Source organism: Chrysochloris asiatica, unplaced genomic scaffold (genome assembly GCF_000296735.1).
Source record: "Chrysochloris asiatica unplaced genomic scaffold, ChrAsi1.0 scaffold00344, whole genome shotgun sequence".
NCBI lineage: Eukaryota > Metazoa > Chordata > Mammalia > Afrosoricida > Chrysochloridae > Chrysochloris > Chrysochloris asiatica.
The window spans coordinates 183,408-199,936 of record NW_006408862.1 but is presented as its reverse complement, the minus strand read 5'-3'; the positions used below and the strand labels follow the sequence as shown (position 1 = coordinate 199,936).

The window sequence follows — 16,529 nt, the reverse complement described above, 5'->3', positions numbered from 1 at the left end:
TGATGTCCTTCTCCAGTAACTGGTCCCTCCTGACAATATGTCCACAGTATGAGACACGAAGTTTGGCCATCATGGCCTCCAAGGAGCACTCTGGCTGCACTTCTTCTAACACTGATTTGTTCGTTCTTCTGGCAGCCCATGGCACTTTCAATATACTCCAACACTATAACTCAAAAGCATCAATTCTGCTACAGTCTTCCTTATTCACAGTCCAGCTTTCGCATGCATATGAGGTTATTGAAATAACATGGCTTGGATCAGGTGCACCCTAGTCCTCAAGCTGACATCTTTGCTCTTCAACACTTTCAAAAGGTCTTGTGCAGCAGATTTGCCTAATGCCATCCATCATTTGATTTCTTGACTACTGCTTCCAAGAAGAATGAAGTCCTTGACAACTTCAATCTTTACTCCGTTGATTAGAATGTTGTTTATTGGTCCAGTGGTGAGGATTTTTGTTTTCTTTACATTGAGATGCAATCCATACCAAAGGCTGTGGTCTTTGATTTGCATCAGTAAATATTTTAAGTCCTCTTCACTTTCAACAAGCAAGGTTGTATCATCTGCATATAGCACGTTGTTAATGAGTCTTCCTTCAATCCTGATGCCACGTTTTTCTTCATATAACCCAGCTTCTTGGATTATTTGTTCAGCATACAGATTGAATAAGTATAGTGAAAGAATAGAACCCTGTGACACACCTTTCTTAAATTTAAACCATTCAGTGTTTTCATGTTATATTCAAACTACTGCCTCTTGGTCCATGTACAGATTCCTCATGAGCACAATTCAGTGTTCTGGAATATTCATACTTCACACAATGTTGTTCATAGATTGTCATGATCCACACAATCGAAAGTCTCTGCATAGTCAATAAAGCACAGGTAAATGTCTTTCTGGTATTCTCTGCTTTCAGCCAAGATCCACCGGACATCAGCAATGATATCCCCTGTTCCATGTCCTCTTCTGAATCCAGCTTGAGCCTCTCAAAGTTCTGTGTCAATGTATGCTTGCAGCCGTTTCTGTATTACTTTCAGTAAAACTTTACTCACATGGGATATTCAAAGATACTGTCCAATGATTTCCGCATTCCACTGGGCCACCTCTCTTTGAAATGGGCACAAATATGGATCTCTTCCAATCAGTTAGCCAGATAGCTGTCTTCCAAATTTCTTGGCACAGACAAGTGAATGCCTGTAGTGTTGCCACATTTTCTTGAAAGATTTCAATTTTGATTCCATCAATTCCTATAGCCTTGTTCTTTGCCAATTCCTTCAATGCACCTTGGACTTCTTCCTTCAGTATCATTGGCTCTTTGATCATAAGCTACCTTTGAAACGGTTGAACATCAACCATTTCCTTTCGGTACAGCGACTCTGTGTATTCCTTCCATCTTCTCTTGATGCTTTCTGCATCATTCAATGAGATTAGTCTCATTAGGATGCCTTAAAAATACTTTGGGGGGGCACGTTTTTTGTCATGGTAAACATTTTTTGAGGTCAAGGGTAATATAAAATTTTTAATAAAACTCAAGTGGGCATCATCCCAAATGACTGAAGTTTTACAACAAGTTTACAGGAATGCTGCCCCACATAAAACAACAGATCTTAGATGGATCAAACATTTTAAGGAAGATCAAGGAAGACCTCAATGATGAGCCAAGAGAGGGAAACCTGTCAACAATGATGAATGAAGTTGTGGCTGAAGTCCAGGTACTGGTAGAAGAAGACCATAATATTGTCATCGATGCAACAGCTTCTGACAGAGTGATTCCACATTGCTAGGCTTTTTCAATTGCAATCAAACATCTTGGCCTCAGTATGCTATCAGCTGGGTGGGTACAAAGACTGTTAGATGAAGATGCGCTGATCTTTCCATCAATCTTTTAAGAAGATCGATGCTAATGAAGATGACCAGAAGGGCTGTAGGGTGGGTAGGTTAAGGATTCCCTATGGATTTTTCGTAGAACAGATCTTCTGGTGACTCTTCAGACTTCTTTGTGTTCCCAAAATTCAAAGTACATTTCAAAGAAACATGATTTCAGTCCCTCAAGATGTCTAAACTGTTGCTTCTATAGAATTCTTTGGGAAAAGGTTAAAGAGATGGAATCACCACCTTCCGAAAACTGAAATGGATACTGTGTTGAGAAAGAATAGCTTCACATTTTGATATTTTTGTTTAATAAATGTTACTATGACTTTGTAGCAATACTTTTTTATTTACCCTTGCATAGGGTTGTTGTTGTTAAGTGATGTAGACTCACAGCCACCCTGTAGAAGGTTTCCAAAGAGTGGCTGGTGGGTTTGATCCAGCAACCTTGTGGCTTAAAGTACCATGCTTATCCTACAGCATAGGGTAAATTTCAATGAACACTAGCCATTATTTTTTTCCTTATTTTTAGTATAACTACTGCACTGAGGAGTTCTGGTGTGGCACTGTAGGGTAAACACTGGGCAGCTAGCTGCAAGGTTGGCAGTTCAAATGACCAGCCACTTCTCGGAAACTCACTATGAGTTGGACCCTATACAGGGTCACTGTGAGTCGGAAATGACTTGGCAGCACTTCAGTCTGAGGAGGAGTGCAGTACTTCTGTAGAATAAGCACTGGACAGTGAACCACAAGCTCAGAGATTCAAGCCTACCAGCTGCTTTGCAGGAGAAAGATGGGGCTATCTGCTCTGGCAAAGATTTACAGCCTCAGAAACTTTATACAGTTGTTATGAGCCAGAATCAATTGACAGCAATTAACAACAATAACAACTGCACTAAGAGGGAAAAGGGGGAGAAAATGTGAACAATCATTGCTACTTCAGCATATACAGCCTGCCAATGACTCCATTTTTCAAAGACGTCAGTGTCATAAAGTGTCATAAAGACAAAGAAAGCTGTGAAAATGTTCCAGATTAAAGCAGACGAAAGAGACAAGATAATTATACAATACCTGATGCTAGATCCTATAGAAAGGGGAGAAAATCTTATAAAAGACATTATTAGATCAACTGACAAAGTTGAGCATGGATGACAGATTAGGTAAAAGTGCTCTATCACTGGAAATTTAAGATGCTGGTATTATGGTTATGTAAGAGACAACTCACCTCTCATCACTCGTCTTAGAAATGTACAAAGACATACTTAAAAGTAAAGGACCATGATACATGATATATGCAACATATCCTTAAATGGTTAAAAGAAAGTATCTACTCACCCACTTACACAACAATTTCCAAGAAGCAAAATCAGAGCCAGTGTTAGAACTGTAAAGTTCCTACTGAGTTTTATTTCCCACCAAGCTCTGTCTTTACACGGAATCGTCAAAACAACAGACATTTCTCATGAGAATCCAGAGCCATGACGACTTAAGTAAATAATTATATTTAATATCATTTGTTTCTAATGGACGTGGAAACTTAATACATATCAAAAAGTTTTCTCTCAAAAAAAATGAGTATTTTAAAGTTATAGGCTTTATAATACTAATCAGGAAAAAATTATTGCCCCAAAACACACACAAAGAATCCAAATACTAGATATGAATATGCTGTTGTTATTATTGTTAGGTGCCATTGAGTCAGTACTGACCCATAGCAATCTTATGCACAGCAGAACGAAACACTGCCCAGTTCTGGGCCAACCTCACTACTGTTACGACGCTTGCGTCCACTGATGCTGCCACTTGGCCAATCCATCTCGTTGGGGGTCTTCCTCTTTTTCTCTGACCCTCCACCTTACCAAACATGATGTCCTTCTCCAGTAACTGGTCCCTCCTAACTATATGTCCGAAGTAAAAGAGACAAAGTTTGGCCATCTTGGCCTCCAAGGTACACTCTGGTTGTACTTCTTCCAAAACAGATCTATTGGTTCTGTTGGCAGTCCATGGCACTTTCAATATTCTCCTCCAACACCATAACTCAAAAGCATCAATTCTTCTAGTCTTCCTTATTCACTGTCCAGCTTTTGCATGCATATGAGGTTATTGAAAATACCATGGCTTGGGTCAGGTACACCTTAGTCCTCAAGCTGACATCTTTGCTCTTCAACACTTTAAAAAGGTCTTGTGCATCAGATGTGTCTAATGCAATACACGTCGTCTGATCTCTTGACTGCTGTTCTGTGAGTGTTGATAGTTGATCGACGAAGAATGAAGTTCTTGACAACTTCAATCTTTTCTCCACTGATAAGAATGTTGTTTATTCTTTAGACAGCATAAGAGATGGTTATACACATGGACCTCACCAGATGGAATACATAGAAATCAAAATGACTACATCTGCGGAAAGAGACGATGGAAAAGCTCCATATCATCAGTGAAAACAAGGCCAGGGGCAGACTGTGGAACAGACCGTCAATTACTGATATGCAATTCAAACTGAAGCTAAAGAAAATGAAAACAAGTCCACGAGAGCCAAAATATGACCTTGACTATATCCTAACTGAATTTAAGAGATCATCTGAAGAACAGATTTGATACATTAAACACTAAAGATCAAAGACCAGGAGAGTTGTGGGATGACATCAAGAACATCACACATGAAGAAAGCAAACAGTTATTAACAAGACAAGAAAGAAGGAAATGGATGTCAAAAGAGACACTGAAACTTGCTCTCCAGCACAGAGATGCTAAAGCAAATGGAAGAACTGAGGAGGTCCAAGAGCCAAACAGAAAATTTCAAGGATCAGCTCGAGAAGATAAAGTCAATTATTACAACAAAATGTGCAAAGATTTGGAATCAGAAAACCAAAAAGGAAGAACACGCTCAGTATTTCTCAAGCTGGGGTAATTAAAAGATATGAATATAAGTACTATTATCTACACGAGGATTTACATACAGATTTTAAATTCTCTGAACTTGGTTGCTACCAGTTCTTTAACTTAAACGTTAGTTCAAATCCACAAACACACAGCTTTTAACAGTTACAGCATTCCTGATGGGGCAAAACTCAACCCAGCTTCACTGCCATAACCATCAGTGCCTACACTGCTTTCTGTCTCTATAGCTTCTGGCGGTCAGCACACAGAACATCAAATAGGCCAGATTGGCTAATCTGTCAACTTGACAATTTTGCCAAAGCTTGCCCTGAGGACCACATTTAGCAGTAATGAAAATGTTTCTCTATCTACTACCAAGAATTCTCTTTCCAGTGTCCTGAATTTTACCTCCAGAGACATTCTAATTTTGATGTAGTACTCTTAGACAAAATAATAATTTTTTTATTATCTGCCTCACCTTTTAAAAGACAGCAATAACCTAAGCAGTTGGCAAATGAAGATCAGCAACCATTTTTCTAGATGTCAAAGTGGTTTTCTCTACTACTGAATGAAGCAAAATAAGTATCCAGCTTCCAAAGAAGTGCAAAAACTTCTGAAAACTTACATGCCTCTTTTACCAAACATCCCATGTGATATAATAATCATGTTATCTTCTTCCAGTTCAATAACCAATCCTGTACACTTCCTTGTCCAGTTAACTGAAACCTAAGATTCATTATCAGTTATAAACTACTGACACTTCCCTACTAAAGATTGTTTGGAAATATGTTTTGGGAAAAGTTGCTACAATAGATTCTCAAATCACTGTCCTAAACACTTTCAAAATCTAAGTCAGAAAAATTAGATAAAATCTTCTTATAGAAAGAGAAAAATAAATTGCTTTCAGGGCCTTTTTGGAACAGCAATTTCAAAGCAGTTTTACTTGTCCATCCTTGTTAGCTTACTGGCTATCTACAGTGAAAAGATATGGACAAAACAAGATAACAGGGACACTGGTGGTGCATGGTTGAAACCCTCGGCTGCTAACCAAAAGGTTGATAGTTCAAACCCACTCAGGAGTTCTGTGAGAGAACGGACCTATAGATCTGCTTCTATAAAGATTACAGTCTAGAAAATGCAATGGGGCCATTTTGTGCTGTCACGTGGGGTAGCTAGGCGTCTTAAGAGACTGGATGGCACATAACAAAAACAAAAGCTATCTCAGTTTACACACTCTTTCTCCTATAACAGTTTAATACAATTCATCAAATTAATCAATAATAGAAATGTACACTAACCTTAAAATTTTGATCTAGGTCATCTTCATTTTCAGTTTCGTTTTCAGCTTCTAAATCTATGTCATCGTTGTCATCACTTTCATCTACTACGTCATCCACTGTAATACAAAATGAGCTATAAATACGTCAGAGGTAAGCACTCCACAATGTGAACATCCAAAGGTAGAATGTTATATATATAAAGTATTTGCAATCACCAAAAGGGAAGAAAAAAAAAAAGTAAATGAGGTTTCTTAAGAGAATGCCTCTACGGTTACCTCTGATGTTGGAAAAGCAATGATAATGTGAAAATTCTTTAAAATTTGAATAAATAAATAAAAGTGAATGGGCTTTTACTGATGTTTTCAGTTTCTAAAAATTAACAATGTCAATGGAATACTACTACTTACTCAGCCATGAGTAAAAGTTTCATGCAACACATGATGAACCTTGAAAACTTTATGCTCACTGAGGAAGGTCAATCACAAAAGGACAAATACTATACAAGGGGCTTCAAAAAAGTTCATGGAAAAATAATGGAACTAAAAGATAATGGAAATTTTAGAGCCCCCTCATATAATCTCACTTATGTAAAATAACAAGAATTGGCAAATGTATAAAACCAAAATTTATTATTGGTTACTAGAGGCAGGAATGGAGTCCTGGTGTGGCGCTGTGGGTTAATGTGATGGACTGCAAAGTCTGTTTGAACCACAAGGTCAGCAGTTAAAGCTCACCAGCCACCCCTCGGAAATCCTACCCAGGGTTGCTCTGGGTCAGAACCAACTCAACGGCACTTAACAACAACAACAACAGAGGCAGGAGGGAGAGAAAAGGCGGAGCCACTGTTTAGGAAGCAAAGAGTATTTGTTTATGGTTAATGTGCTGGACTGCAAAGTCGGTTTGAACCACAAGGTCAGCAGTTCAAGCTCACCAGCTGCTCCTCAGAAACCCATACAGGGTTGTTTTGGTCAGAACCAACTCAATGGCATGTAACAACAACAAAAAAATCACTAAATTGTACACTCAAAATATGTTAACATGTTGACTTATAAATGTTACATACATAATTATGATAATAAAATTAATAATGACATATGGTACATCTACCAGAATAAAAGATCTTTGTGATAGTTAAGGTTCTGTGCCAACTTAATTGGGCCAAGATTCTCATAGGTTTGGCAGTCAAGATGTAGCAATCCCCCATGATGAGATCTGTAATAAGCAGTCAATCAACTGAAAAGACGTTTCCTCAGGGGTGTGGCCTGCTTCCAATATATTGGGCACTCAGGAAAAATCGGCTTGCTTTTTGCTGAGTCCTGATCCTGTATCTGGCTCATCATCCAACCTCCAGTTCTTTGAGGTTGAGCCAGTGGCCTACTCTACTGCCTGTTGATCCTGGGAGTCATGAGCAACCTGCCATCTTACCTGCTCAACCTGCCTGCCTGCTGTCTAGCATGTCAAATCTTAGATTGTCAGCCCTGCAGGTGCATGAGCCTAAAGCCTCCAGCCTGACATCTGACCCATGGACTTGGGACTTGACCACCTCTACAACTGTGTGAGCCGTTTCCTTGATCACTCTCTTTATGTATACAAATTTAAGCTTCACAGGTTTTGCTTCTCTAGAGAACCCATACTAAGTCAATCCTGTTTCCTACTCATGATAAATTTCAACAACTCACATCATCTCTTTATAATTCATTTCCCATTTGTTTCCATGACAACCCTGTATCATGCACTGAGTTATACACTAAGAATTTTTTTCTTAATGTGGATTTTAAAAAGATAGAGTTCCTTCTCTAAGGGAGCTCATGAGGATAGAAAGCAGAAATGAGTCAACAAGTAAGCCTAGTATAGAAGATAAACATTAATGGAAGCACATACATATTATGACTCTTGAACTAAACCTTAAACAGATAAGAGTCCCTTGTTGGTTTTTGATTGAAATTAGTCCCCAGGCTTAGTCCTCATTTAGCCAGGATGTTTCCAGTTGAAAGTCCTGGTGCCTTCTAAGATGCTCTGAAAAGTAACTAGAAGCATGTGGATACTGTGAGAATTCACTTCTTAGGCATATAAATATAAACTCCCTGCCACTGGGTGTCCTTAACAGGGCAAATGACATGGTCAGTTTCTAACCATCTAGGAGAATGAGCGCTAACACCCACTCATATAAGGAAAAAAGGGCTCAATGACATGCTAACTTTGCAATAAAGACCAAAAGTTTCTTTTCAAGTTATAGTGTTGCCAAACACTTGACATTTTTTGTCTAGCCTCCCAATCTTTTTCTTAATCCACTAACAGCCTTTAATGAAATTTTCTTATCATTCAGCTCTTCAAACACTCAACCATCCTTAACAGCTCCTTCACTAAATTTTGATTTTTATCTTTTACACATACAAGTCATGTTTTTCAATCACTTGACTTGTTGCTGTTAAGTGCCATTGAGTCAGTTCTGACACATAGTGACCCTATATAAGGTTTTCCAAAGAGCAACTGGTGGGTTTCCAAATTTGTGAACATTCTTAGTCTTTGCTGCCTCCATTATTTACCCAACGTTTTATTGCTAATGTGACTAATATAAAAATGGTAAATCTTGTATTAAAAAATAATGTTACTGGAAAACTAGGGATAGAATAATTTATTGCAAACTACTTGGGGCTAAGGTTGATTAGTTATCACTTCACTTCATAGATCAGATAACATTTAAGGAGTGTTTTGAAGAAAGTCTAACAGATCCCTAGATTATATGACTTGTTGAGTGGCTTCTAGGAAGATAAAATAATACTGCTAAGAAAAAGAAGTGAGATGTAATCTTTGGAAACTAGCAAGAAGTATAAGTAAGATGCATTGTATGCTTGGGTTGTTACTGCTATGCACCGTCGAGTCAGTTCAGACTCACAGTAACTGTGTACAGGGTTTCCAAGGAGCAGCTGGTGAGCTGTTTGAACTACCAACCTTGTGGCTAGCAGTCCAATGCTGATCCCTTAGCGTCACACCAGGATGTTTGTTAAGAGTGACCAATAAAAATGAGAAAACGAAGGGTATATATATATATATGTATATATAGCAGAGCCACATAGTTTAGATCTGTAACCTAAAGAAGTCAGGATTTTCAAAAGCGGAGTAGCTTAATTATATCTGCATTTTCAAAAGACCCGTCTGAGGAGATGCACAAGAATGCCTATACTTGCAGACAGTACCCATGTGACCTAACTTCAATGGCTGAATGATCAGAACTCTACTAGAGGAAGAAAACAAGTATAATTCGCTACTATTTCATGAACTTGGCCTATTGCTTATGGATAAAGTAGCTTAAAATACCAACCAAGAGGGAAGGAATATTCACAGTAAGGATCATTCCCATCCCCTCTGTAAACAGGGTTGATAGGGATGGGCAACTTAAACACTGGCTACCTAAAATGGTGGGGGTGGGGGGGGCTATAAAGGAAAGAAGTGACTGGCTTACAGGTTTTCAAGAGGGAGTTTAGTTTCAGAGGGTGCAGGGGGAGGCAGAAATCTCCACTGAGAGGTTTTCATTCTGTATAGATGGGGCTAGTGAAAGGAGATGGGGATAAGACTCTTATGGTTCAACAGTGAGTAACTGTTATCAATGACTGACTGTGATTGTTGCAACTGTAAAGGTAGATGTTCTGTAGCAAAAAGAGGAGAGTGGTTGATCTTGGAGTCCAGTCCAGGAGTAGAGGACCTGGGACCATCAAGGGAGAAGAGTGGGAGTAGAGTGTGGGACCCTATTCAGAGAAGCAGTGACACCAGAGATAGAGGCAGAGATGATGAGTGGAGAGATGGAGCAGCTGGGGACTCTAGCCTCATGGAGGGAGAGGGGCTGTGTGCTGACAGCCAGGGGCAGGCTTGCAGGGTATGCCATTTGGGTGTTTGAATGAGTGTATATTCCTGAGTGTTTTGGTGTACATCCAAAACAATACAACAGAGGAAATAGAAGTACATACTGCTGAATGATGACGCATGGAGAGAATTATAATCATTGCAATAAAAAGAAATATGATGGGATGAGTGTAAAGCTGTTGTTCTCCCATGTAAATGATCAATCCATTCACAATAAAAACTTAAAAAAAAAATTTTAAGACCCCTCTGACAGGTGTGAGGTAGAGAGAATATGGATGTGGGAAACCAATTAATAGCGGGAAAGACAATTGTTGTCTGGATCAGTACAGCAGTAATGGGGATGAAGAAAGCATACATTAGAAAGTAGAATGTAAACGAACATGGAAAGAATGCATATGGCAGAGACAAAGAAGAAACACAGACGAGCACTTTGAGGCTTCTCAAACAAGTAACTGAGCATTTTTAAGTTATAGTGTGTTATCAAACTTATTACAGTGTAACTTATTACAAAGTACCTTTTCTACTTTCCGTCCACTTAGAAATAGAATCCCTGAGTTTTTTCAGGAAGTTATATATTTGACCCTTCATTAAAGTGCTTATAGCCCAATGACCAATTTTTGACTAATGGAATGTCAGGCAAAGTTACACATGCAAATTCTGGGTTGCTTTCTTGAGAAAGCGCATTAGCTTCTCGATACCTCTCATTCCCATTACTCACATGCAAAATTACTCAACACAAAATATGATGAAAAGCTAAATAAAAAGATCGTGTGGAGTAGAAGCGTACTGCTCAAGATCACCTGCCTTATCGTGTGGACAAGTGACAAGTAGCTGCAAAGTAGTTCAGAGCATGGGATCTGGAGACAGAACACCTGGTTCAGTCTTCTACTTACTAAACACTTGAGCAAATAATATACAAGGGGGCTTCAAAGAGTTTCTGGAAAGTTTCATTATATGTTAATTCCATTTTCCATGAACTTTCTGAAGCCCCATCGTATGTAAAAGACCAGGCAAAGAGTTATGTGCAATAAAAATGTAGACAGCAAAAATTAAAGAGTTCATACTGTACACAACAAAATATTCTAACAGCAGTTAGTAATGGGTGAACAGGGGGATTCCGGTTTTTGGAGAGAAAGGGGGACATAATAAAGAGAGAATTCAGAAAATTCTATCAAATTCATCAAACAAGAAAGATGGCTGCCTAGATACAGAGGGAAAATGCACTACAGTCTCAAAGAGAAAGGACATTTTGAATTTTTAGTCACATCTTTCCTATACTTTTCTTTATAATAACATTTTTCTTTGGGTTTATACTCCAGACACAAAACGTCATATAGCTTCAAGTACCTCAGACCTTCTTTGCTATTCCAATGTACCATTACCAGGAATGAACATTATCAGAGCTTAATTATAATATCAATTAAGATAAATAGAATAAAACTCAACTCTTGGTTCAGTTATTTAAAACTTATTTGTCACTTAATTACTATAAAATGTTTGATAAACTGTCTGCCAACATGAATTTTAATTATATGACATCTAGATTCCGCAATCACTAAAGGAATGAGTAGAGTCAGACTTTCCATACTGGGAAGCATATACCAAAGGGTGACTTGCCCTTACATTTTTAAAGTGTTTTTTACTAAAATGCACACATATACATAGGAAAGTTACTAAATTGTATTTATTTACCTTGTAACTAGTACATCATGAAACTTTTACAATTACGTTTTACAACTGAGTCTCTAGATTTTCTAGGTAGCCATTACTATCCTCCCTAAAAAAGTCAAGAAATGGTTGTTTAAATGGGTAACACCTTCCATTTTCCTGTTTTACTGGTTTGACTTTGTTGTTGTTGTTGTTGTGTGCTCTCTAGTTGGTTCCAACTCATAGCGACCCTGTATAGGGTTTCCAAGGAGTGGTTGGTGAGCTTGAAACTCCGAACTTGTGGTACAAACCGACTTTAAAGTCCAGCACAGTAGCTAGCCCACAGCGCCATACCAGGACTCCACTGGTTTGACTAGAGCTTTCAAAATCATGTTCAATAAGATTGATTGAGAGGTCTTCTCTAGCACTTCACTCTCACACTTATTTGTAATGTTGTTGGCTACTGAGTTAATTTCTACTCATCTTGTTCAGGATCCTTAAGAGATTTTATCTGGAACTGTAAATTATTTTTAATGAAATTTCTTAATGGCATTAATCATTTGAGTTCCTTTGGCCTACTGATGATAAATGTTATTAATTAAAGTCTTACAATTATACTGCTGATCTTATGGTTCAAACTGACCTTGTAGTCGAGTGCTTATCCTACAGCGCCACACCAAGACTCCATTTAGCATTATAAATTTCACAAATTTTAATGTTTAGGCTGAAGACCAAAGAAGAATTTGATACCTTATTTAATTTGTGGTGTTTGGTGAAGAATATCGACTACACAATGGACTGCCAGAAATTTAACAAATCTGCCTTGGAAGAAGTACAGCCAGAATATTCCTTAGAAATAACATGGTGAGTCTCATACATCAGCAGGGAGAAGCGCATCATGCTTGGTAAAGCACATCATGCTTGAGCAAAACAGAGGAAGACCCTCAACCAAGTGGACTAACACAGTGGCTGCAACAATGAGCTCAAGGCTGTGAAGATGGCGTAGGACTGTGCAGTGGTTTGTTAGGATGTGCATGGGTTTGCTACAAGCCATGGCCAACGCTCCAGCACCTAACAACAACAACGTTTAGTACAATTATTCTTCATGTCTTCTGCATTCTTTACACCTTTAATTCATCTCTTCATTGACTATAATAATAGTTCATGTCATTTCTTTAAGAAGAATACCTGGTTAGCAAACATTCTTCCAGGTTTGATGAATTCACTGAACCTTCCATAGCCATCTGACTACTGCAGACACCAAATAAACAATACTATAGTATATGTCCCACCTCCTTCTGGGTGCTACTATCTGCCACAACACAGAGAACCCTTATCAGCTCCGCTACCAATCATAACCACCATTTAAACATCTATAATCCCAGGCCAAGATGTAGAACAGAACAGCATTCCAACAGTTTCTTGATTGCCCTTCCTAGTTAGGTTTTAGAGGCATCTCAATTGTAGCCAGAGCTATTGCATTTCTTAGAAGAGGAAGATGGCTCTCTAATTTATTCATATCTCCACAAAAGTAAGAAACTCATCTGTATATTTTCAATGAAGACTCCCCCCTCTTATGTGGTTTCAGATTTGGTACATATTTTTTAATGTGTTAGTAATTTCAAATGGAATGGAAGAGACATATTAAATCATTGCTCTCATTCATCTGTCTTACTCATACGACTTAGTCTTTTAAACTTCCTAAAACAGATTTCTGAATAATTCATATTGTGTTTTGTGTCAATTAAATCTGTACTTTAATGAATATTTCAAAAATATAATCATAACTTTAACTTATGATACATATACCACTATTAAAGTTATATCAAAGATAATAAAACTATCTAAAAACTATTTTAATTCCTTAATTCAAATAATTATTTTAATAAAGGACTTTTTTTTCCCAAAAAAGTGATCAATTAACAGATTTTATTAATAATAATCTAGACTATTTTCTCTTTTCAATTTCACTAAACCAAATTAAGTAAATTCTACTTTTTTCCACATTAAGAAGTTTAAACTTTTACTTTTTTTAGTACATATCTACAGTACTGTGCAGAAAAACACCAAACAGTCTGTTGTTAAGTGCCAACGAGTCGATTCCGACTCATAGTGACCTTGGATAGGTTTCCAAGGCGCAGTTGGTGGGTTTGAACCACCAACCTTCAGGTAAGCAGTCCTGTACTTGGCCTCTTGTGGTATTGTAGGATAATCAATGGACTGCTAAATGCAAGGTTGGTGGTTCAAATCCAGCAGCCGTTCCATGTGAAAAGGTAAGACTTTCTATTCCTGTAAAGATTTATGGCCTTGGAAATCCTATACAAGGTCAGAATGGCTCATGGAATCTGGTTTGGACAAACAGCCTGCCCCTGATGATTTTGTATTTTCATTCATGCAAACCATATGCAAGTATTGTGTTATACATAAGACATAATATTTCTGGTGATTACGTTTTTTAACTTAAGAATTTAGAGTTCATAAACAATTACAAAAATGAATCCAACTATGATTTCCTAAACATTTGATACTCATGTTCTTATACTTTGAAACTTATATATAAACTATGACATTATGTTCCTATATGATACTTGAATTTTTTCACAACTCACATGTACATATATTTAATACATCCCATATTGCTATGCTGAATTGTTGCTGTTGTGTTGTTAAGTGCCATCGAGTCAGTTCCAACTCACTGTATAGAGTTTCCAAGGAGTGGCTGCCCTTAATTTTAGTTGTTGAGGGCTATCAATTCAGTTCCAACTCATGGTGACCCCGAATTGGGTTTCAAGGAGCAGCTAGTGAGACCTCAATTGACTGTCGTTCATAGGAATATTAACTATAATAAAATGTGAAGATTGCTCGGGTTCCTTCAAGCCGTCCTTCACTGAGGAGGTGTGCATAAGTGAAAGCTACCAGAGTTGCACAATTTGAAGAACCGCCCAAAGCCAGTAGTAGCCATGCAGTCCTACCTTCAGGGGGTAAACTGTAGAGCTGGGCCACCGGTCCAGTCACAGGAATGACCGGCAGCTGGAAGTGGAAGGAACTTTTAATCGTTGGGAGTGGCAGGCGATTTTTAGGGAAACACTTCCTCATTATCAGACTAGAAGTGTTGACAAGAGGATCAAGGGTCCTGACTGCCAAGCATTCCTGTTTTTAAAGAAAAGAAAAATGAATTTCATGTTGAAAATGTAGTATTATCTTTCCATAACTATTTTTACTACACAGAAATCAGAACCATCTTTGGTGGTAAAAGTCACCAGCAGTACAACACAGTATCTCTGAATGACTTAGGGGGGCATTCAGCAAGCCTGGGGCATATAAATAAAGGAGAAATTTATTTATTTATTTATTTTTATATTTTAGAATTAAGGTGCTTTTTTTTTTTTTTTTTTTTTTAATGAGCAGAATAAATATGTGTTATGTACATTAAAATAAAAAGTTCAATGGTCCAAGGCAGAGCAGAGGGGCCCATTTCCAGATGAAGTTTCTGCATTATAATCTAGCCTGGAAAGAATAGCCAACTCTAAGGATGGTCAGAGAAAATAATGAAGACCCCCAGCGAGATGGATCGGGAAAGTGGCAGCATCATTGGGCTCAAGCGTGGCAACAGTAGTGAAGTTGGCCCAGGATCGGGCAATGTTTTTTGTTCTGCTGTGCATAAGGTCGCTATGAGTCGCTACCAACTTGATGGTGCCTAACAACACCAATAACATAGGTTATTAGTATGGTTGGTTATTTTCTGTGGAGTTAGTTCCGACTCATAGCAACCTGGTATAGGGTTTCCTGAGGCTGTAAATCTTTATGGGAGCAGAAAGCCTCATCATGCTCCCACGAAATGGCGGGTGGTTTCAAACTGATAACCCTGAAGTTAGCAGCCCGACTCATAACCACTATGCTACCAGAGCTCCTTATGCCTTAGTACAGTATCAAGAAATTTCTAAGAGAAAAATATTAAAGGAAGAAAGGGAAAATGATTAAGAAAGAGAGTAAGAAATTAAGAGAGGTATAAGAAATTAAAAGGAAAAGAGATGTGTATATGCAGCATGTGGCTGGGTCTTAGAACTATACTAGCTGTTATAGCTCATAAATTGGCTATTCAACTTATAAAAGAATAATGTGAATATCACTATTTTAAGTTTTAAGAGATTAATTTTCTGTCCTGGAATCTGAATCTTAAAATGAATCGTGAATATGAAACTATGTCCCACAACAATGTTAATATCAGATGGTACTTTAATATGCTGTAAGTTTTTCAGTACTTATTTTCCCATTTGATCCTTCAAACAAATACGAAATTCAAGCTTAGAAATTATAAGAGCCATAAGCAAGGTCACCTCACAAAGATTTAAAACCAGAGTTTCTGCTCCAAATACCATTCTATTTCCCCACATACTAAATATCCAACTCCGAATATACTAGAATAATTTTTAAATGTGCAGATCACTGACCTAGAAAAGAAAAAAAATTAGGATAGGCATAACACATGTGTTCAGATATCTTAACTCGTGTCATGAAGAAAAAGACCATATATGTCATATATAACACCAAGAAAATACAACCAATAAAAATGACTACAATTTGTAAAAATATTTCTTTATAATAACTGCAGGCTTCTAATGCAACAAAAGGCTTGTCTGGGTACATCCCCATTCCTCAGAGCTGACAGTTTTCTACAGCTGCAAGAAAGATGTTGATGAAGATACTGTCAAGAGTGTTTATACTTAAAATGGCTGGCAGAACTAGGATCCTCAACTCCAAGTTTCACTTTTGTACTCTATCTGAAAGGGTTCCATCCAGCAGGAAAACATGCAGAAAACTTACAGACAAGAGAGCTACATCACCAATGATTAAAGGATCCAAAATGCCTTGTGAGGGAATACCCAAAATTGAGTCCAGCCAATAGTATATCTCCAAAAACCCACAGGTATCTGGAATTCCTTCCTGCCAGTGGATGGATTTACCATCCTACCTCATGAGGAGACTGTGTGTGTATGT

General features: G+C 37.9%; 1 protein-coding gene across 1 annotated transcript in view; it reads right to left on the bottom strand.

Moving 5' to 3' along the window:
* The window catches only part of AGTPBP1 (ATP/GTP binding protein 1), a 219,950-nt gene that overhangs the window by 122,844 nt on the left and 80,577 nt on the right, over positions 1-16,529 (bottom strand). The window contains exons 10-11 of the mRNA XM_006875881.1: positions 14,504-14,561; positions 6,042-6,139 (exon numbers count right to left, since the gene is read on the bottom strand). Coding sequence (XP_006875943.1) covers positions 6,042-6,139; positions 14,504-14,561 — 156 coding nt within the window. The remainder of the gene's footprint in view (positions 1-6,041; positions 6,140-14,503; positions 14,562-16,529) is intronic.